General features: G+C 49.6%; 1 protein-coding gene across 3 annotated transcripts; it reads left to right on the top strand.

Annotated features, from left to right (window-relative positions):
• Positions 1–9122: 9122 nt before the first annotated feature.
• Positions 9123–21141, top strand: LPAR4 (lysophosphatidic acid receptor 4). Of its 3 annotated transcripts, none has more exons than XM_027898840.1 (2): positions 9123–9437; positions 19460–21141. In XM_027898840.1, the coding sequence occupies exon 2, from the start codon at positions 19615–19617 to the stop codon at positions 20659–20661; it is 1047 nt and encodes a 348-aa protein (XP_027754641.1). In that variant the 5' UTR covers positions 9123–9437; positions 19460–19614; the 3' UTR covers positions 20662–21141. The 3 variants fall into 3 exon arrangements, with proteins under 3 accessions (XP_027754641.1, XP_027754643.1, XP_027754644.1); XM_027898842.1 differs by lacking the exon at positions 9123–9437 and adding an exon at positions 9848–10404; XM_027898843.1 differs by lacking the exon at positions 9123–9437 and adding an exon at positions 15494–15527.
• The last annotated feature ends 1425 nt before the right edge of the window (positions 21142–22566 follow it).

Genomic DNA, 22566 nt, shown 5'->3' with positions numbered 1-22566 from the left:
GGGGGACCTTTTTGCTCTCTGAAAGTCCCTGATAGGAGGGGGGAGCTGGGGGGGGGGGTCGGGCTCTGCTCCCAGGGAACAGGGACAGGAGGAGAGGGAACGGCCTCAGGCTGTGCCAGGGGAGGTCAAGTTGGACATCAGAAGGAATTTCCTCATGGAAAGTGTGCCCAGGGCAGTGGTGGCATCATCATCCCTGCAAGAGTTCAGTGAACAGGTGGATGTGGCACTTGGGGACATCGTGGCCTTGGCACTGCTGGGGGAATGGTTGGACATGATGACCTCAGAGGGCTTTTCCAACCTTAATGATTCCAAGGGACCCTCACATAGCCCAAACCACATACAGAGGAAGCAAAGCTGAGCTCATGCACTGGGGAAATTTTTCCCTCCATCAGGTGGCTTTATAAAGATTCTTCCTCCCTCCTTTCTCCAGGTAAAGGCACATTATTTAAAATAAACCTAAAAATGGTTTTAAAGCTGCTGCTCCCCCTGCTCACCACCCAAAACAGCCTTAATTCTAGTTCACCATCCCAGGGATGGTATTTGGCTGGTGTTGAAAAGCTGTTGTTTGGTGTCACTGTCCTCATTAAAATGTAATCCAGTAAAAAATAAAGAAAAGCACATAAAAAAGGAAGACTGGGAGGCACGAGATGCTGGTCCTTGGGTTGTGCTCTCCACCATCCGGGCCAGCAGCTCCCCAGGAGTGGGCACAGCATCAGGGGCAGCAGCTGCCCGAGGCACCTGCAAAGTGCTCCTGTCACCAGAGATGCATCAGCAGCGTGACAAGTCAGTGGGAGACGAGTTGGAGTGTGAAGAGACGACAAAAGGTTAAAAAAAAAAAAAAAAAGATGCTACAGTGTCCTTTCACTCTCATTGCAGACAGGTGTCAGCAAGGCTGAAGGACACCCCAGCCAAAGCAGTGAATCCTAATTCCTGAGGGATCTTCAGGAATAAGTCAGTCACTCCAAAGTGAAGGGGGGACCTTGTGCTTGGCAGGCAAGGGCAGAGTGGGGACATTCAAACACTGCCAGGGGCTGCCCAGGGAGGTTTGGAGTGCCCAGCCCTGGAGGTGCCCGAGGCAGGCCTGGCCATGGCAGTCAGTGGGGACAAGGTGGGCGCTGGGCACAGGGGGCATCCATGGGCTGGGAGGGCTTTTCCAACCTCAGTGATCCTGGGATTCTGTGAGCTTGGAAGAGGTTCAGTAGGATTTTGAAAGATGGCAGGAGAGGTGGTTTGGGAAAGCTAAAGAAAACAAAAAGAGAGGAAGTAATGTTTACAGAAGAGGTGTAACAAGGACTGGGCAGAGAAGGGAGAGGCTCTGGCAACTCCTGCTGGTCAGAAAAATGGAGGATCAAAGCAGCCTTTAGGGAGGATCTGCTCCCTTTCAAACTGCTTCAGTGAACCACACTCAGCAAAAGTGAGAGTGGTGAGCTCTTTAAACAGGGACCTGCCGTGTAAGTGTGCTATTTAAAGATGTGGCAGCATTAGGATAAATATAGGATCTGCTAGTGATGGTCCCACAGGTCACCTCGGCTCCTCATGGGAATATTTACCGTGAGCTGGCACAGCCAGGGCACCGCCACAGCCACAGCTCCCAAGGCTAAACCTCCCTGTGGAAAACTGCCCTGAGAGGGCTGGACATGGAGCTGGGTCTGGCCCAGCTCCCAAAGACCCCTCCCAGGGCTGGTCCCACTGCCCCTCTTTGAGGGGACCTGGCACAAGGACCTGGCCACGAGTGGCCCTCACGGTTCTGCAGGAGATGGGGTGACAACCCCAAGCACCTGGACAAATCCCAGGCTGTTTCATCGCTTTCTGTCTCCCTGATTTCCCCCCACGCTCCCCTTTGGTCTCTGCTGCCTGTCCCGAAGGACAGCTGGGGCTGGATCCCCCAGGATGGAGCTGAGAGCTGCTGAAGGTGCTGCCTCCACTGCAAACCAAGGGCTTGGCTCATACAATGACATTCCAGCCCATGGAGCTTGGGCAGGAGCCACTCAGGTGTTTTATAGACGAGAAAAGCATCCTATCTGCCCCCATTCCACAGCCAGTTTGCCTTGGGGGAGCCCATCATGATCAATAATTAGTGCAAGAAACAAGAAACCAGCAGGGAAGACGTTAATCAGACCATGAAAATCTATAGGGGTTGGTTTGCTTTGGTCCCTTCCCTTCAGTCAATACAACCCCTGTTAAGTGTTAAGTAAAACCCTTGCTCTAAGTAAGTCCTCTCCCACAGGAGAAGCAGGACAGTGAAGGAGGGAAGTCATGAAACCAGGAGTAAATCCTGGGAGATGCATTTGTCCTTCCCTGCTCCCTCAGTGCTGGTCAGATGGGAAGCCCATGAATTATGAGTGAGGGGCTCAGGTTTCATGGAGAGCTGTTCTTCCCTGGAGCAGCTCGGGGGGCAGGGGAGCCTTCCCGAGGCTTGGGAGGACACCACGAGTCAACAGAGAAAAGGCAAAAGGAAAAAAAAAAAAAAAACATGGTCCTGGCCCTGCTGGTGCTGCTTCCCTCTTTAGAACAATGCCTTTAAAAGGGATTCTTCTCTGCATTCTACTGGTAACACAGGGAAATGGTACACAAGGATTTCCATCCCTATCTAGGAAGCTCCTGGGCTGCCTCTCCAGGCTCTTCTTCCCTCGGGATTAAAAATGTTTTCATTATATAGGCTAGGAATAGGCAATTCCTGAGCTCAGTCAAGCAGTTGAACACTAAAGAAATATATTTTTCCTATCATTTCTGGGTTAGGTGGCAACACATTTAGGCCTTGTTAGCAAAATCTTTCCTCTTTACTGCTCTTTTCCACATAGCATCCTGCTTTCTGTAAGAACAAAGTAATTTTTCTGAGTCTCCAGCAGAAGAAACCTGAAGAAATTATTTTGTGGATAGAAAAGGGCTTTGTGGGGGAAAAGAAAAAAAAAGGCATAACCCTAAGGCATTAAATATGGATATTTATCCCCTCAGAAACCACTTTTCAGTCAGAATAACAAACAAATTAGGACCAAAATAACGTTCATGAGTCACGGAAAGATTCTCAAAGCTGCATTACCGACTGAGCTGGTGGGATATTCCCCTGAACATCCAGGGTGGGGAACCTTGCAGAGCAGGAGCGACCAAAGCTCAATTGCCACGAGGGAGAGGTGAGGCCAAAGTGCCACCAGGCACGGGCTGGGGAGAGCAGGAGTTCAGGGGGTGCAGCAGGAATAATAAGGCTTTGATTTGCATAACACTGGGGGAGTTTGTGCAGCAGAAAAGCAGGGGTGGGGCAGGGTCAGCTCAGGATTAGCTGCCTTAATGAGCTTTAGTGAGAGGGACAGCCCAGGCTGGACCTCGAGGGGAGGTGCAACCACATCCTGGGAGCTGGGCACTGGCCATGCTCCAGCCTTTTGGGTTAAGATGGAATCATGGAGTGGGTTGGGTTGGAAGGGACCTTAAATGCCATCTCATTCCACCCCTGCCACGGGCAGGGACACCTTCCACCAGCAGCCCCGTCCAACCTGGCCTTGGACACTTCCAGGGATGGGGCAGCCACAGCTTCTCTGGGCAACCTGTGCCAGCTCCTTCCTCATCCTCACAGCCAAGAATTCCTTCCCAATATCCCATCCAACCCTGCCCTCTGGCAGTGGGAAGCCACAGCAAGGAATTTCTTCAACACTCAAAAGGGGCATCCATGGAGAAGAGGGGGAAAACACAGGCTGTACCAGCTCCTGAGGTGACACAAAACCATGGATGCTAATGAAAATTGGGAATATTTAGCTGTTGTTTTCACCAATCACTCCTCTGATCATGGCCTTGCTGCTCTCTGTTCTGATGCTCCCAAGACAGGCAGGGTACAGAACATGATGAGTTTTACCAGTTTAGCTCTGTTTTCATCCTCCATCAGTGACAGAGCTGTGACTGGTGCAGAGCTGAGGGAAGGGATCCCTTGGGGCTGTGAATCCCCCGGCATCACCCCTGTGCTCTTTGGCACAGCCAAAATCCTGCAGGTGCCAAAAAACCACCACAAAGTGGGGACCAGAACACGCTGTGGGGGAGATGTTCCCCCCAGGTGTCCCTAGGGAAGCAGCTGCCCTCTAGAGAGGCCAGGACCTGGGTGAACTGAGATTTCTTATGAAAATGCAGAAAGCAGGGACAGGGACAGGCAAGGCAAATGCTTTGTGTTGTTTGGAAATGCAGGGCTGTGATGGGCAGTGTGTCCCCCCCTCTGCCCCTTCTCCATCTCCACCTCGTGGGGAGAGGCCCTGCAACAGAGACCTCCCATCCCAGCTCCCTGCTTTCCACGGCTCTCCTAAACCTGGGACTCAAAAACACACCCAAAGACATTATTAACAACAACATCAGTGCCCTGCTCACCAAGGACTGCCCAGCACTGTGCTGAAGGATTTCTTTCCATGATCTATTCACCGTGGTTTTGTCTAGTTTTTCCATTATTCAGCCCATGTGGGCTTTTCCCACTTCCCTTGGGAGCCTCCACTGAGGCTCAACACTCCTCATTGTTAGAAAACTTCCTGATATTCAGCTGCTTCTTCCTTCTATTCATCCCAGCAGGATTGTGCTCCTGTCCGGCTGTGCCTCCAATTGTTTGGGTGCTCCAACCCTTCCAAACCCGGATTTTTTGCTGTCAGAACACGGAATATATTCACTGACTTCTCGTGGCCTTTGGGTTTGTTGACATTTAATGTCCTTTCACTGCTCCCAGACGCTGCCCCTGCTCTGCCTGGGCATCTCCTGTCGGGCTCCTCTTCATTCACTGCCCTGCAGTGGCTCTTCCAGGCCAATCCTCCTGGTGAAACTCAGTTTACTCCAATAAAGACCAGCCCTTGCTGATGTCCTGTTCCAGTCTGACTGCAGGCCCCCCCTGGCATCAGCCCAGGGAGGCTGGGAAGGATGGAATGTGGGCACGGTACCTCCTGCTGGCACTGCCAGCTTGGCTTGGGAGGGACCTGAGGGATCATCCAGTTCCAACCCCCAGGCCACGGGCAGGATCATGTTGCACTATCCCTGCTAAAAAAACCCCAGCTCCACCACGCCTGGAATAGGGGTCACTGGCTGGATATCCCTGGGATTCAGAGAAAAAGAAGGAACCAACTTCATTTCACCCAATTCTCCCTCAAACCTGCTCCGCTCCCCGGCACGGGGAGGACAAAGGGAAACGTTTCAGTGTCCCCCTGGACACGGTCAGACATCCCAGGAGGGATGGCACAGCTTGGGAAACAGGCTCTGCTCAGCTGGTGCTGGCAGAGGCTCTGCTGGAAAACACCTGCTCCCTCTGCCAGGGGTGAGATTTCGGGATCTCTGGTGCCTTTCCAAAACAACGGTGTTTGTTACTGCAGGATGGGAAACTGCCCCTTTATCTGGGTAAAAAGGACCAACAGACCCAGGCCCCACAGCAAATCAGGACACAGAGAGTTCCTGAACTTGCTGTGGAGGAGAGAATAAGCAGGAATTTCTTTCTGGCCTGGAGTAACTCCTGGATGTGGTTTCTGGAGGGGGACACTGGGGACAGGATTTGGTCAGGCAAACTGGAAATCACTCCAGGTTATGGGGAAGGGGGAAGAATGAGTCTGCAAAGTGAATCCCTTCTCAATCAACAAGAGAAATGAAAGGCTCTGAAACGGCTGAGACAACCCTGGAAGAGCTGGATTTAATTACTGCAGGACGTGGAAAGCAGGGGAGAGAGGCAGGTCAGGAACACAGAGAGGGCTCTGGCCAGAGGGTGACACTCCCCTGGCTTGTTGGGGATGACACCTGGCAGATAAAAGCAGAGGCTGAGCACGAAACACGAGGTCTGGTGGGATATTCAGGTTCAGGCCTTGGTGCCACCCGAGCTTTCACTTTGCCTGAGCCAGCAAACAGCACGGATTTTTGGTTTACTTTTCCTACACTGAAACACATTTCAGCAGCTCATGATCTACTGCCTTTGCTTAAGTGCATTTCATACAGAAAGGCCCAAACATTTGGAGAAGAAATATCCTGGCATCTGTGAGCAAAAAGTCCTGTTGGATGGGGAAGTAATGGAATGTTAAGTGCTGATAAATAACAAACCAGGATTTTTAAATGAAGCCTTTTAAAAATTGCAAGGAGACCGCTTCAAATGGGCCCTTGCTTTCATTTTTCTGTTCTGCCATCTCTCTACAGCACTTAAAATTATTAAAAAGCTCCCTCTAAATGTATATTAAAAAAACCCAAACAAACAAACAAACAAAAAACCTGAACAGGATGAGGCTTTGCACTTCCATTTGTTTCCAAAGTGATTTTTGGTTGCTGTGTTACAAAACTCTTCAGAAAAGATTTCAGATGAAAACCCTGACAAACCATTGAGAATTAGTGAGCACCACAGCATATGGGAGCTCCTGGAGGGTTACACAGTCATAGGATCATGGAGTGGTTTGCATTGGAAGGGCCCTTAAAAGACTCATCTCATCCCACCCCTGCCATGGGCAGGGACTCCTTCCACTGGACCAGGCTGCTCCAACCTGCTTCTGCAACATTTTTCCTTAAAAATCTCTTCCAGCACCAACTGCAGTTTCTGTAAAGTGACTTTTTTTTCCCCTTTTTCCCCCGAGAAAATGCCAGTGTTACTGATTTCTTCCTTTATTTTTGCCTGGCAACACCTCAGGGAAACGCCCCATTCAAACAGAACTGAAGCTGTTGGTTTAATCATCCCAAAATCGATCCTCTGGGATCACCCAGACATTAAACATCATCCCACAGGACTTGTGGTCCTAAAGCTGATGCTTTAAAAGTGTGAAGCCTTGGGAAGCTGGGTGATGGAATGATACAAGACACCATGGATGTCTTGCAGAGAGGCAAAATTTCTAAACCCAAGTTTGCAGCACCAAGGGCTGGTGTTTTGGCATTGTGGGGGTACCCCCTTGCCCAGGCAGGGTCCCTAAACCCCCCTGGTGCCCTGAGGCCACTCCTGGCACCCTTTTTAGCTTGTTCATGGACTCTCTGGATGGAAGCCTCAAGATGAGCCAAAGCCAAGCAATATTTACCACCCCAATGACAGATGAATTCTGCTGCTGCAGGAAAGCACAGGCAGGAAACGAGCCCTGCCAATGACCAGAGGAGGGAAGGGACAAGTTAATGCCTCTATCATATATATTCTAGTGGTCTTTAAATGCCATTTGGATTTGGGTTCTGCTTTCTGGCTCCTTTGAGTGCTCCCAAGGGCCCTGAAGTAGGAAAATTACCACAGCAAAGCATCATTTTACTGCAAATATTCACTGGGTTTGACAGCAGAAGAATTAAGCTGGGAAATGCAAAATTACTCCTTAAATTCAGGTGTGCCTGCGTGGCTGAAACCCATGGAAAGTGCACATGCCAGTCCCAAAGCCACCCAAGCACTGACACAACCAGAGACATCCACAGCAGTGGGGTGTCAGAAGATCCTGCAAACGGGGTCAAACTGCTGCTCCAACACGTTGTGCCTTCTCAGCAGCCTCGGGTTCCAATAAGATAACAGCCCAGTTTCCCTTGTTTTCCAAAATAACCCGAGATTATTGATGTGCTGCCAATGTTTTAGCAGGGAGAGTTCACCACATCCCACCCTGTCCCCAGCCTAGGACGAGCACCATGGGATCAGGGTGGGGACCCCGAATGGACTGAGAGCAGATGAAGCGCCCAGGAGTCGATTCGTTGTTTTTCCATCTTAAAGAAAACACTTGCCTGTAACTGTAACCAAGAAGAGAGGCAGCCTCTCCTCTCTTCGTGTTTGGCAAATAAACCCCTGTTAAGGGCACTTTGTTGGAAATGTTTGTACTTTTATTTATTTTTTTTTTTTAAAAAGACGGGGAGTAGGTTGAGAGCACAACATTTGGCCTATGTGAGCTGGTGTGGAGGAGGATAAAGGCCTGAGTGTGTTGCTTGGAGAAATGGGCCTTGGAGGGCAGCAGGAATATATTGCTCTGGGGATGTTGTCTTTCTCATCAACACCAAAAATTTTATGTTCCAAGGAGAACAAGGCTGGGATTTTGCTTTTTTTTTGGCGATCTCTACAGATTGGAGAGTGGCATCATGGGTCAACCTAGAGCTTCCACTTCTCCAGCTTCCAGTTTTGGCTATAGCTAGGAGGAAAAAAATGCTCCTTTTAAAAGAAAAAACTCCAAACAACCCCCAAAATAAGTGGTGACTGAATAACTGCTCACTAGAGATGCTTTTGGATTCAATGGCAACCACAGATGGATACGAAAGTGGGAACCACTCCAATGGTTTAGAAGGATGGACCCCACAGAGGGCAGAAATACCATTCCCAGTCTCCTGACAGATTCGAGGTAACGTTATTAGGAGCTCTCCCAGCCCCTGAAGTTCCCAGCAGCTGAAGACTTTTGTTAGGAGTGTTTAATTAAACCAGTAACTCCAGAGGGAAAGCAAACGTCCCAAGCAGGCACAGCCACCACGTTCTGCCTGAATGCTGCGAGAGGCACACAAGTTTTGGGTTAAGATTTATGTTGTGTTTAACCTTCTAGGAGTCACCAGTCGCCTCTCTAATGGGTTTGCCCAGCTCTGGTAATTCGGAAACTCAGACAGAAGATGTTAATCTGCAAAGGGTTTCAGCGAGCTCCTTCTAATCTGTGTCAGCACCCCGGGCCTGCCACATCCTTCTTTCCCTCAAAAAGGGCGATTTCAAAGCCGAGGTGTTGGTTAATCGGTCCCCACTGAGAGCTCTCAGCCGCGCATGAGAATGGGTGTGAAAGTCTCATTTCCATGAATCTCCCCAGGGATCAGGATTTCCTCAAAACCATCCCGAAAATGCCCGAAGCCACAAGACTGGGTTTCTGTGTGTAAACTTACTGGTTATACCGGTGGATTTTACATCCTGAGCCCTCCGCCAGCCCCCCCCACTCAGCTGCAACCAGGGACATCCGATGCCTTTGGCCACCCCTTCACCATTTACCCACATTTTTTGTCTCTTCAGCAGCTAAACAAGTAAAATGGACCTTTGGCCACGAGGAGCAGGAAACATCTGCCCCGACACCGTTTTCAACCCGAATCCACGCTCCTGCTTTTAGGTTTGATTAAACCCTGAGCTCTCCGAGGCTGAGGTTTTGCAGCCTGCAGTTGGGCTGTTACATGAGATATTCAGGAAGTTATTTGCATGGCTGGATAAAAGCCCGTGGCAGCAGCTGGTGCTGCAGAGGCGACTCCGCGGCCACCAGCCCAAGGAATCACATCAGCCCCAGCCTCACAATGAGTTGTTTACTGGCCTTGGCTGCCTGTGGGAACAGCCAAGGAGAGCGGAGGAAGAGGAGAGACAAACACAATGCGAGCGAGACGCGTTAGGTGGGAGGCTGGGCTTTAGCAGCAGCCCCGGGATCGCAGACCTATGGAACCAGAGAGGCTGAAAACGAAATAAAAGGAGCACCGGCCGCAGCAAATGAAGCCGCTGAGCTGCTCCTGCTGCCAGAAGATCCTCGTGCCCAGTGGAAGGGTTGATATCGAAGGTAAGAGAGAAAAATAAGCAGCTTTTAGGCGGGGGCTCTGCTGAGGGGGGTGGGGGGGGCAGATTCACCGAGAGGCTCCCGGGGGAGCTCACAGGCGGACACAGCCACGCTTCCCCGGAGCATTTGGAATGATGACCCTGGAAGTGGAAAGCTGACCGGTTTTCCAGCAGGAATCCAGAGTTTTCACAGCAAGCTGCCGGGGAAAAAAGAGCCCAGACTGCTTTAGTCAGCTCCTTTGAGAAGATATACCACCACCCCCCTACAACAAACTCCAGCCTAACAAGCAACCCCTTTCTAAATCCCTTTAGAAAGGTACTTTATTTTTATGGCCAGCTTTGCTCTCTGCAGCTTCCCAGTCTTACCCACTGCTTTCCCGATTCCCAGCTCCCCCCTCTCCTCCTCACTTTTTTTTAATTGGAAGGCAAAACAATTGCAGCCGTGGAAAGGAAAATCCGAGCTCTAAAGCGCTTTTCCCACCGGGCACGCTCTCCCAGGCCGGGTCCACCAGCTAATTGCTCAGGAAATCCGCGCCGCTCATTGTCGGGCTGTCCTTAAACTGCTAATTCCGAACTGGGAGAGGCTCTGGAAGGGAATCCAGGGCTAGAGCCCCGCGAGAGGGACCCACAGAGCCCCGCCGGGGGCGGGCTCAGCGCTAATAACACATCCCTGCCCAATGGAAAGCGCTTCCTATGGAGACCCCCAAGAGTTCCCCCTGCCCGGACAGCGGGGCCGTTCCTGCGTCCCGTTTTTCCCGAGACGCGATGGCAGAGCTCGGCAGCGCCGAGCCCCGTCGGAACAAAGGCCGGGAAGCAGCTGCCACCCACGGCGGGGCTTAGGGATGAAACTCGGGCAGTCCTGGAGGTTTCCCGCGTGGGAATAACACGGCCCGCGTTCCACAAAGGATCCGTGGGGGCTGTCAGGGCGGGATCCCGCTGAACCGCCGAGCCCTGGCGATGCTGCCGCCCCGGTGAGTCCCTGCTCCCAACTAACTCCCTTCCCAGCTCCGGGAAGAGCAGCCGGATCCCAGGGCAGGGCTGCGGGGGTTCCTAAAGCCGAGGCTCGGGTGGATGTGGGGGGTGAGAGCAGCCGGGATTAGCGGGGTTTGCCCTGCCCTGGCTGGGACGGGAAGGACGATCGGCTCTGCTCGAAGGGGGGGAAGATGAGCTCCAAATTTTGGGAAAGTAATTGCTGTGTGAGGTGCTGCTGCAGCCCGGCAGGGTGATCAGTCCAGCTCACCCCGCAGCTCGCACCGGGGCACCGCAGATGACAAGTTGAAGGACTTTTCTGTGCCGTTGCTTCTTTTGTGTTTGTGGGGAAAATAGCCCTTGGTTGCGGCTTTCTTTTGTACTTGAACTCAGTATCGTAATGACACTTTAGGCTTAAAAAAGGGGCTGTATGTAAATGTGGCGTGAGCGCAGACTTTCAGCTTGCAATGATACGTGTTTTCAGCTCCCTGTAATGGAGAGCTGGTTCCTATAAGCTGTGCTAAAATTAGGAATTAAGTTATAAACTTTTATACCTAAAAAGTGAACAAACAAACCAACCAAACCAAACCTTTGGCTTTCATTTATGCCTAAAATCTACCTCTTTTAAGCTGCAAAATTCAATGAGGAAAAAAAAATCAAATACAGCTCTAAGCAGATAGAAAAACTGGTGCCAGAAGTTGAAATGAATGATGAACACATGATTTAAAGATTCAGCTGTTTAGAAGAAAGGGGATTTCACATAATATAAGCCCACTGGAGAAGAATTTGCAGGAAAAGTTTAGGCTTTTAATGACATTCCCTAATCTTTGTTTGAGAGGAGGCAGTTGTGTGTGGTTTTCGTATTGCTGCCCCACATGAGCAGAACAGTAAAATCCAGAGGATGGGAAGTGCAAAGTTCACAGCTCGGTGATAAGGATATTCCCCCCTCAGAGCACTTTTCCAGCTTCTTTCCCTTAGGAGCATTCCCAAAGCTGAAAACAAGCAAGGCAGGAAACCTTGGTGCTTTGGGGGGGGGTTCAAAGCCTCTGGATTTTAAAAGAAAATTCTGAAACACATGGAAGGGAGGGAGGAGGTGAGAAGGGAGGCTGAGCACACACTTCTAAATGACTGAAAAGGAGAATCCTCCTCGGCCGATGAAAATCCGTGCCTTTCAAATCCCGGAGTGGGGAGCTCTGGACAGACAAACACAAAAACCTCTGAACTCCCCTCTCAGCTCTCATCCAGAACATCCTAACGAGGCACAGAAATGTGCAAAACCTGCAGCTGAGACTGCCGAGGAGCTGGGATGGAAACAGTCCCTGTGCAGGGAGAGGATGCACTCCCAGCTGTAAGATGGTTCCCTCCTCCAGCTGTGACCTCATGGCTGGAGCACCAGGGCAGGAATCGAGGCCATTTGAGCCAGACCTTGGGGCAGATCCCAAGGAAAGGGGGCGCTGGGGGAGGGTACGTGGCAAAGCAGTTTGGATTCTATTCTGCTGGTGCTGCCTTGGCACTTGGAGCGTGGCCACTGTAGCCATGGAGATTGATTCCAGTGTCCAGGATCCAGCTGTGCCAGCTGTCCCTGGCTCTGCTTAAAGCATAGTTGGGATCTGGGGCTCTTTAGTGGTGTCTGAGTGCCGGTGGAGGGTGTGGTGGTCCCGGCCTGGTGGCTCACGGCGCTCCAGGATCCCAAAGCAGGCACGGTGAGCCATCCCATCACAGCCTGGGATGGGTTGGGTTGGCTCCTGGAGCACTCAGCCACCCTCAGGAGGTCTTTCCAGGTCAAGTGTGCGTGCAGAGGCTCACTCTGCTCCTCCTCCCTAAATAAGGATCCGATTTAGTCTCAGGGAAGAGGAGCCACCACCTTTCACAAAAGGGAAATTCTCTCCCTGAAAAGAGGAGCTCTTTATTCCCAGAGCAGACAGTGGCTCTGCAAGGCTTCCTCCTGCACCAGCTTCCCAGTTCAGCCCCATAAAAGGGGGTAAAGATCCACCCAGCTCTGGAGCCAACCCAGCCTTAGCTGACCCCAGCTGCAGGAAAGTTTGCTGAATTATTTGTGATGGGTTGGGTTTGCAGAAAAAGGAAAGTCTCTTAATCTTGGCAAGTGGAATTAAGGGACATTCATCAGTCCCTGAGCCCTGAGACAAAGGTGGGTGCTGGCAGCAGAGCACGTTCTTTCTCTGGACAAAACACGATCTCATCGTACTTTGAGACCCTCTTACAGCTGTAAATAGACAGCTACAACACACCTCATATTTTCATCTAATAATATTACCCTTTTCATGTCTTGGACCTTCAGATAAGGCAACCTCTTCCACCCAGCCTGTGTTTTTGCAAGTGGAAATGACCATATTTAGCAGTAAAAACAGCATCCATCCCTTACACAAATGTCATTCCCCTGCTCTCAACTCATGGTTAGCAATCTGATTTCTAAGAAACTTCACTGCTGAAACATCTATTGTTGCTTGGGATTCGATATTTTTGCAGTGTGGAGTAATTTCTTCCTTATTTTAACACTTCAGTGTAAATTCACCCTCTGTGCTCCCTCACACACCCTTCCATCAGACACCACAGGACATTTTTCGGGACCTGAATGCTTTTCCACACAGGTGAGGTGAGGGAGATGACATGGAAACCCCAGTCACGCTCCAAACTCCTTGCTGAGGAACGTGTCCCACGGGGAACAGGGAATCCAGCAGCTCCAGGAAGGGATTGGGGAGCTCCAGGGTGCAAGGAGAGACCATGGAGCAGGTGAAACCAAGGCTGGTGATGCCACAGCCGTGCTCTGTCAGAGGGAGTTCTGTCCAAGGCCAGGTTGGACGGGTTTGGAGCAATCTGGGATCGTGGAAGGTGTCCCTGCCCATGGCAGAGGGTGGGACTGGATGAGCTTTAAGGTCCCTTTCCAGCACAAACCATTTAATGAGTCTCGAACCTTCCTTTGCCCCACAGAATAAACCAATTTAAGAGAAGAAAGCCCTATTTTACCAAATCCCTGCAGTCAATAAACACAGGGCACAGATCCCTCAAGGTCCTAAATATGGATCATGGACAGACTGTCCCCAGCACCCCCAGGCAAACCAAGCACAGCCCCTCACACCCAGCCCAGCTGGCCAAGCTGAAATAGGTGTTTGTGCTGCTGGGCTGGCAGCTTGTTGATGCTAATGGATGCAAGGAAGGGAGGAAAAAGCCCAGAAATTTGGGATAAAGAGGTGAAAGTTCAGCTCTTCTGCTCCAGCAAAGGGGCTGCAGAGGATCCCCCTGGGTCTGACGAGGCCGGGTGAAAGGAGGGTTTCATGTGGCTCAGGAAAGGCACCAACGAGCCAAAAAGCCAAGCAATCACCAAGGAACCACTGGAAATTGTGTCAGGGAGAGCGAAGAAAGGAAGCTTGTTGGGCAGGCCCCTGACTGGAAAGCCTTTGGAGCTGTAAGCAAATAAACCTTGGCCTGTTGTTGGAGTCCCCAGTGGTTCAGGGAAACAGGACTCGCTTATTTTTTATGGTTTTTTTTTTTAACCACACTTTGTAAATAAACAGGGCTACATCAAAGACACAGCAACCTCCACCACAAACATTATTCCTGGGTGAAAACGACCTGGTCAGACAGAGCAACTCTGCTTTTCATCGGTTCATCAGCTTTTCTTTGCATCTAAATCTTCTCCAGTGAATCAAGCAATGCAATTGTACAGCAATCCCCCCTCGGTGAGAGCCCTGGGAGTCAAAACAAGCAGCATTCCTGCAGCCCTCCACCGGCAGAGGCAAAGCCAAAAACCCCCCTCTTACAAGTGTAAAATAATGTCAGCTTCGCTGGGAAGTTTGGGGGGAGTTCCATCCTTCTGGGAGCTGCAGTGGATGGGGAAAAATCAGAGCACGCCAAGGGTTAAAGGGGTGATGTAAATGGAGAGAGACATTCTCAGTGAAAACAAAAAGAGAGTCATGCCCTGAGGATCAGTGGCTGAATGTGGGGTAAGGCAGTTCACTATTCTCTTCTGAAGGAAACATTTTAATTAGCTCAATACAAAACAGATACAGCCCAGAGAAGGCACCACGAGCAGGAAATGCTTTGTAACTCTCAGAGGACGGTGAGGAGACAACGGCGGTGCTGGGCAATTAAAAACCAGGAAAAAAAAGGGAAAGAAGAAAGGAAAACGCCTTTAGGGTTCGCTCCGAGAGAGGCTCAGGTTTCCTCCTCGCTGCTCCATCCTGGAGCAGAATTAAATTGGGGTCCTGCTGCAATTGGTTCACAGCAGAAGGTTGTGTTGAACTTGGAGGGTGTGGGAGAGCCAAAATCCACGCCAGGAGAAAGGAGCGGGTCCTGGGGCTCTGCCGTGGTGGATGAGGGAAAGGAGACGCCTCGGGCTCCCGTGTTTTGGGGGTTCTTTTCTACCCAAGAGCATTGGAAATGCTGCTGGTGAATCCTGACCGGAGCGAGTAACTCACAATTCCACCTTCCCAGCAGGTACAGGAGGCCTTGTCCCACCCCCAGCAAACCCCGGGGAGTGTCAGCACCGATGGCACTGAAGACCCTCAGCACAATAAGTGTCAAAGCCATGAATAAGAGCCTTCCTGCCTTGTCTTTTATGCTAATCACCCGAAAACGTCCCCTTTCCCCAGCACACCGGCCGGGCATTCATCACTCGATAAACCAGGCAAGAATGGCCCTTTGAAGCTCCACAAACCTTCCCCGGACTTCAAAGTCACACTCCTGTCTGCTCCTGTCCTACTGTTCTCGAATGCATCACTTGGGATTAGGAAATGAAAGAGATTAAAGCGTTTCTCCTTCCCATCGCTTCGGATCGTCAATGGAGCTTTGTCTACAGGCAGCTGCTCCGCTTCCCACCCTCCAATCCCACCCTTTCCCTGCTCCCACCGCACCAGGGCAGGTTACTGGGGAACAGCAAGAGGCTCTGGGGAGGATGGAGAGCTCACAGACTGGTCGGTTTAAGAGCCAAGCCCAAAACTGGTGTCCCAGGCTATTTCCCATCCCCAGACATTTCTCTGCATCACTTGCTCAGGCCGGTCCAGTTTTCCATAAGCCCATGCTGCTGGCACTGGGAAAACAGAGCTGTCCAGAACCCTGACAGCCTCAAACAGGGGAAAATCAGCCACCAAACTCCCCCAAACTGGAGGTTTGTCCTTATATCCATTTTCAGTCAATTCTCTCGGAGTTCTCTACAGCCAAAAATGTCTAATGAAAATGTTATCAAAAAGCAAAAGCACAGGACAGTGGCGATCCCACTGCAGGGACTGAGTTGCAAAGAGTTTTTCAGGTAGGAAAAGTTTCTTTTTCATCACACAGTTTCCATTTTATCTATTCAAACAGTTGCTGTTTATCCCATCTTTCCTGTGGTTCTCCTGCCTGGAAGAACTCGAGTCCTACAACCTTATACAGAATTATCATCTCTGCAAAAATCTTCCAAAAAAAAATCAAATATCTGCCCCCCCCAGCAAGTTCTTGTCACGAGAAGGCACAAAGCACGTGCTGTGCCCGAGGAAAATACCTGTTTATTGCCAAGGTCAGGGGCTGTGACCTTGAGACATCTGGGGACAAACCCCAGAGAAACCCCCGAATTCCCAATCTCCCTGCCTGTGATCCTTCAGTTTTCCTATAAACCCTCTATTTCTCAAGATTCAAGATTCTGAGCAAATACAGAGAGATAATCTGCAAGAGATCCCTCATATTTTCACCCCAGGGCTGTAGCAACCTCGCAAGAACAGGCATGGCAGCGTTTAGTTATTTAAATGAACACACAGGGATGTCCTGCATATTCAGACTGATAAAGTTCCACCCGCCTGACATCTCACAGGAGGAAAAGAAAAGAGCTGCTCTGAGTCCAGCTGCAGTGTGGCTGTTTGGAAGGTTTCTTGGGGTGCCAGGAGAAGGAAATACAGGGATTGTGAACAGGATACTCAGGCACCATGGGACAAGTTTTCCTTTCTTTCCAGTACATGGAAGATGGGACATTTCCACAGTGAAGGGCAAGTGGGAGCAAATCCTGGAGCTACTCTGCTGAACCATAACTGAATAACAGGGTGACATGGGGAAGTGATGGTTGCTGTAGGTTTGCTTGTACCATCCCTGCTATGGGAAAGAATATTCTGAATATTATCACACTGAAAAGGGTATTTATTCTGTTGTGGTGCCACTTCTGACAACAGCTAAACACATCCCTCCCCTCCTTTGCTGCTCCCCCCCAGTTTAAATACAGGATTTAAAGCTTTGCCCTGCCTGAAATACAGAATGGTAAAGTGGTTTTCTTTATATTTACTTAACTCAGCTTTTTAAAATATACTGCTTTACTGTTTCCCAGCAAGACTACAGCAGTGGTGCCCGTGGTGTGCATGAGGAGCATCCCACTGCTCCAATCCCCTGGGAAAAGGGAGGAAAGTGAATTTTACACTCCAAAAATTCAATCTGTAGAGTCATAGTGCAGAATTTAAAGCACATGGCTGGGTTTCAAAGCCACTTGTCAGCTTGTTTCAACCCCTCAGGGTTCCATAGGTAAACAAGCCGGGCTGTGTTTTAAAGCCCATAAGTTAACTGGACAATTGCTGGCAGGCAATTCCCAGAGATTAGCCACTAGAAAAAAAACTGGGATAAAACCTGGAGGTCACCTGGTGCAGAGCAGGGAGCATCTTTTCTGCTGGGTGAGGAGCAGCTGGGCCAGGCAAGGAGCACTTTGTCAGTGGGGAAGGGGAGGGTTTCAAACCTGCCGTGCCAGGCTGGGTCTCTTGAGGAGCTGCCAAAACCCTGGAGAGCTTGGAAAGCCGGGTTTCCATCTCTGTAAGGTTTCAAAGGACACCCAGTCCCTCTCAAACCTCCCCAGATGCTGAGCCTGGACCAGCAGAGTCTGGCACACCTGGTTTTCACACACTTACAGGGGTCACATTTCAGCATAAACAAAACCTGCTCCTGATGGAGATAACAGGCACTTCTGTACTGAAGGGGAGGCACGAGCCAAGAATTTAATGCTTTAGGCTGAGGGTTAAGCCAAGGCACAGCTATTCCTGTTGGAGCTCATGTGCACTTTTCAATCCAATAAGTTCTTGCTTAAAGGCATTTTAACTTTCAGGCAAGACCTTTCCTTATTTAGACTGCCACAGATCCAAAGAAAGTGCACGTCTGAGATTTTACTGCTATACTTTCCATAATTTAAATGTTTGATGTCTTTTTTTTTTTTTTTTTTAGGCTGTTTCACAACAAAGTACATTAGGTCATGAATTCAGTAGGAGAAATTCCTAGATGAGCACAAGCTGAAGGGCTGCAAGGAACGGTTTAATCCCCACCTGTCTCTGTGCAGTTGCATAATGCTGTAGATAAAGCCCCAGGGTGGGATTGGTCCACAGGAGACGCCTCAGGGGTCCCACTCATCTTTTTGGGTGTCCAAAAGTCCCAAGTCACTTGAGAGCCAGCTGGGAAGGGAGATCTGCTCACCCTCCCTTCCTGCTGCTTGGCTTCACGTCCAACTGACCTGCAGGGTGTGAAGATGAGGTGCTGCCTCATCTCTGGGTCACAGCACTGCTTTAGGGAAGCCTGTGGTTCTCCAGGCATTCCCAGGTGAGGGCAGAACTGGCACCTCCCACCTGGCAAAGCCGTGGCCGTTCCATCCTCCCCAGCACTCGACGTTTCACCAGCTGATTCACCGCCAGCTTGAGTGCGAGCACAACAGTCAGCCTGAGCTCTCCCAGGAGGAAAACACACGGAAAACATCTGATTTTGATCATTTGCATCCCAAGCTGTCCCAAACCCGTGCTTTCTTCCCCAGTTTATTTGTTTATGGGTTGCCATTTCAACCTTTAGCACAGCTCAGGGACACGTTTGCTGTTGAAACTGCGCTGTCAGAGGGTCACCCTCTGGAGAGGATCCCACTCTTCACAAGGGTTTCAGCTCTAAGTCACAGTTGTAGCTGCAAGGAGGTTTCTTTGATTACCAGGAGATTACAGACTTTGTTTAGTATTTGCCTGGCTGTGGTTTACAAGGCAAAGGTCTCTCCCTCAGTGATCCAGCTTTGCTCCACATTTCCAAGCTGTGCCCAACTCACAGACCCTCCCTCAGCTCACAAACCCCTCCTGCTCCAACCACGGAGACTTTCCAAGGGTTTATCCTCACAGGCACTGAAAGTACTTAGAATAGCAAGAAGAGAAGATCAAGACAGTTCAGAAAGCACTTACTTCCAAAAAACAGTGTGCTTACATCAACCCTACCTGTCTCTAAAGCTTGCTGAGTGGGGACAAAGGTTTCCAACACGAGATTTGCCAAATTTCAGGTTCCAAACCTCGACAAAGAGGGGAAAGAGAAATGCAGCTGTCAGAACACCTTAAGGAATCCCTTTTTGGGAAGCAGTTTACCCTTGCAGAAAGAGTCCCTTTGAAAGTAATACCATTTTTTCAGACGTTCTTAAGGCAAACAAAAAAGCGCAGCGATTTCTGAAAGTGGCAAACGCGACTTCGGAAAGGGTTTTTGAGAAACATTTCTGAGGCACAACATGGCTATTTTTCACTTTGGAAAACGTGTGTGAAGGATGGTCCTACTTTCAAGCAGAAAAAAGGCAAAGCAGCTCTTAGTTATCAAAAGTTTGGGGTTTTCTTTTAATATTTTTGCTTCAGAAAAGGCTGAAAATCCACAGGACTTTCCTCTCTGCACGTTTTTTAAAACAAACACTAAAACTTTCAGCTTCTTTCCCCTCTTTTTACAAGTTTAAATGAATATTTCAGACTGTTTGATTGGGCAGTAGCGTGGGGGTCCACAATTCAATTTCTTTCCAAACACGTTGGGCCAATTCCATCCCGGATTTTAAATAAATATGCTTCTAACCAGCAAGCTGGAATTCTCCTTCCAATGGGAGGGTGAGGGATGAAAGGAAAGGCTGAGTGCAGCAGGTGCTGTGTTCAGCTTCAAAAAATCCCAGGAACAGTGGAACCTGCAAAGGCTACCCTGAAAATTAATTACTGGTCTGGCTTGCACATCCATTAATTTGGGAAGGGAAGAGAACGTGTCCTCCTGCACAACTACTTTGGATGACTGATGGCAACTGTCTCTCTCTCTCTCTCTCTGCTTTAGGATGAAAGGATCCCTGATGGAGCCGTGGTAGCAGAGGGTCACTCAGCCTCCCTGGAATGCGTTCCTTCGGGAAGGGACGAGCTCACGGCCTTATTTTATGGATGTCCCTGCAGTAGACTTTGAAGGCCCCTTTGGAAGCGCACCACAGACTTGGCATGGGAAACCACAGCAACAACCATACCTGTCTGACAGATGATTCCTTCAAGTACAACCTGTACGGGGCCGTGTACAGCGTGGTTTTCATCCTCGGCCTGATCACAAACTGTGCCTCCCTCTTCGTCTTCTGCTTCCGCATGAGGATGAGGAGCGAAACCGCCATCTTCATGACCAACCTGGCGGTTTCCGACCTGCTCTTCGTGTTCACCCTGCCCTTTAAAATCTTCTACAACTTCAACAGGCACTGGCCCTTCGGAGACAGCCTGTGCAAGATCTCTGGCACGGCCTTTCTCACCAACATCTACGGGAGCATGTTGTTCCTCACCTGCATCAGCGTCGACCGCTTCCTCGCCATCGTGTACCCGTTCCGCTCGCGCACCATCAGGACCAGGAGGAACTCTGCCATAGTCTGTGCTGGTGTTTGGATTCTGGTCCTCAGTGGGGGGATTTCAGCTTCGCTCTTCTCCACGACCAACGTTTCCAACACCAGCACCACCTGCTTCGAAGGTTTCTCCAAGCGCATCTGGAAAACCTACCTGTCCAAGATCACCATATTTATTGAGGTGGTGGGGTTCATCATCCCCCTGCTGCTCAACCTCACCTGCTCCTCCTTAGTTCTCCGGACTCTGCGGAAGCCCGCCACCTTGTCCCAGATTGGGACAAACAAAGAGAAAGTACTGAAGATGATCATCGTGCACGTGGCCATTTTTGTCGTGTGCTTCGTGCCCTACAACTCCATCCTGTTCCTCTACGCCCTGGTCCGCTCCCAGGCCATCGCCAACTGCTCCCTGGAGAGGTTTGCACGGACCATGTACCCCATCACGTTGTGCATCGCCACCCTGAACTGCTGCTTTGACCCCTTCATCTACTACTTCACATCAGAGTCCTTCCAGAAGTCGTTCAACATCAAAACCCAGATCAAAATGGATTCTCTTTTCAAGACGGAGACGCCTCTGACCAAGACGGCGCTGCCGGCGCCGCAGGACGAGCTGAGCGACCAGGCCATCACCAACGGGGGAGACCCCACGTCCGAGTCCCACTTCTAGAGAGATGTTTACACACGGAGTTGTCCCCCATTAGCTCTTGATCGACACCACGTGCGGGAGAGCCGCTCCACAACGCGCGGCTTCGCACGGGGCGTTGATGAAGAAGAGCTGCTGGGGGACAACGGCACCCCCAGACAAATCCTCACCCTGGGATGGTCCCATCAGACTCAACAGCTGAACAGGAAACACGAAAATCCCAACGGATCTCCCTTTGGAGGTCGTGGATATGCAACAACACACGCACCAACTATGGAGGAAACAGAACAACCTGAATCACAAAATGCCAACATTTGGCATTTTTACACCCCCCCCAGCAGTTGACGTGGGGCCAGTTGGGAAATAGGAAATTTAATTTTCTTGGAGATTCCTGCCAATATTTTCATGGCTTCTGGAGATGCATGGTCGTATTTAACTCAGTAACTTCACACAATATGTATGTTTGCTTAAAAAGGCTTAATAAAAGCTTGTGGCTTTCCCTTATTCCACTGCAAGTGTGCAGCCTGGTTTTCCTAGAGACAGGAATTAACTGTGTGGAGAAGTTTGAAGTGTAAATAATTGTTTTGAAGGTAGGCAAAAGAGTTGCTTGGTGACAGAAGAGAAAAATAATAAGAGAAAACACAATTAATAACGCGGTGTTGAAATAAGTTTCGTTTTCGCAAGACTAAGCTGCCTTTTAATTTATTTTAAATTTAAATGCCACCTCTGGGGAGAAGGGAAGAGTAAAATGTTCTGTTGCACCTGGGGTTTTATATCCCAGGGGATTATCTATAATTATTTCTGAGAAGGGCTGGGGTATAAAATCAGCTGGAAAAGGGCCTGAAGCCCCAGAGTTCTTCCAAGGGCAAAGCTCCTGTGTGGAAACCAAGAGCAGCTGAAGGAGCAGGGAGCACTGACCTCACTGGATTATGGACAACTGGTGTCAGAGCAGCCAATTAGGAGAAAATCTTGGGATTGCTTAATGGGTTTTGCTATAGAGTCAATTAATTAAAAGGGCTCAAAGTAACCCCTCAAAAATAGTAAATCAATTTGCTGCACTCTTTTCTTAGTTGGTTACAGCAACATTGTTTTGTTTTCAACTCATTTATTCCCTTTCCTGTTATAGATGACAGAAAAATAAGGAAAGTGAACTGTCTGCAATCATTCCATTTTATCAGATGGTGCAGTTCTCCAGCTATTGGTTCACAGCTGAAGCTCTGCTGACCTTCACAGGCTGATTCATTCTTAAGTGTAAGATGCATAAGTGAGGAAAACAATTTAAAGCTGACAAAGTATAAAGTTACAGCTTGTTAGATCAGCAATCTGCCTTTTCCATGGAACAGCATAAAGCTATTTCTAGGACTGTGTTGCCAAAAAAAAAAAAAAAAAAAAAAAAAAAAAAAAAGAGAGACAGAGTATTAATTGAACAGATGTTTTCCACTCAACTGTACTTTAGGTGTCTGTGCTGAAGCCTCGTGAGATGTGAGAGCTGCACGTCCAATGTGATCACCACTCAAAGCAACAGAGCTTTAAGTGTGAAAAGAATTCAGCTGTAAAATACGTTCATGCTTTGAAGGGAATATTTATTTAGCACTGCATTCACTTTGAATAAAGAAGTCAGTTGCTTACCAAGGCTGACAGACCCCAGAAATAATCCTGTTTTCAGCCCTAAAGTGTCACTTATTGGCTCTTACTGGAGAACAGCGGTTGATCAGCTCCTTACACACAGAAAGCGTGAGAGCAGCCAAAATATTCTGTATCATCACACACCCCTCAGTTCTGAGTTACAGTGAGATTTGCTGGAAACTTGCACACAAGACTGGCTGGGGAGGCTTTTGCTGTACCTGAAACCCTCAGACAAGCACTTTGGAGCAGGAAAATGAGCAGACATGGAGAGATCGTTCACACAGGTTGGTGGATGAGGTCGAT

The sequence above is a fragment of the Empidonax traillii genome, unplaced genomic scaffold (genome assembly GCF_003031625.1).
Source record: "Empidonax traillii isolate 1590-97213 ecotype Southwest subspecies unplaced genomic scaffold, ASM303162v1 scaffold625:size414109, whole genome shotgun sequence".
NCBI classification, from domain to species: domain Eukaryota; kingdom Metazoa; phylum Chordata; class Aves; order Passeriformes; family Tyrannidae; genus Empidonax; species Empidonax traillii.
This window is presented reverse-complemented; position numbering and strand designations above follow the sequence as displayed.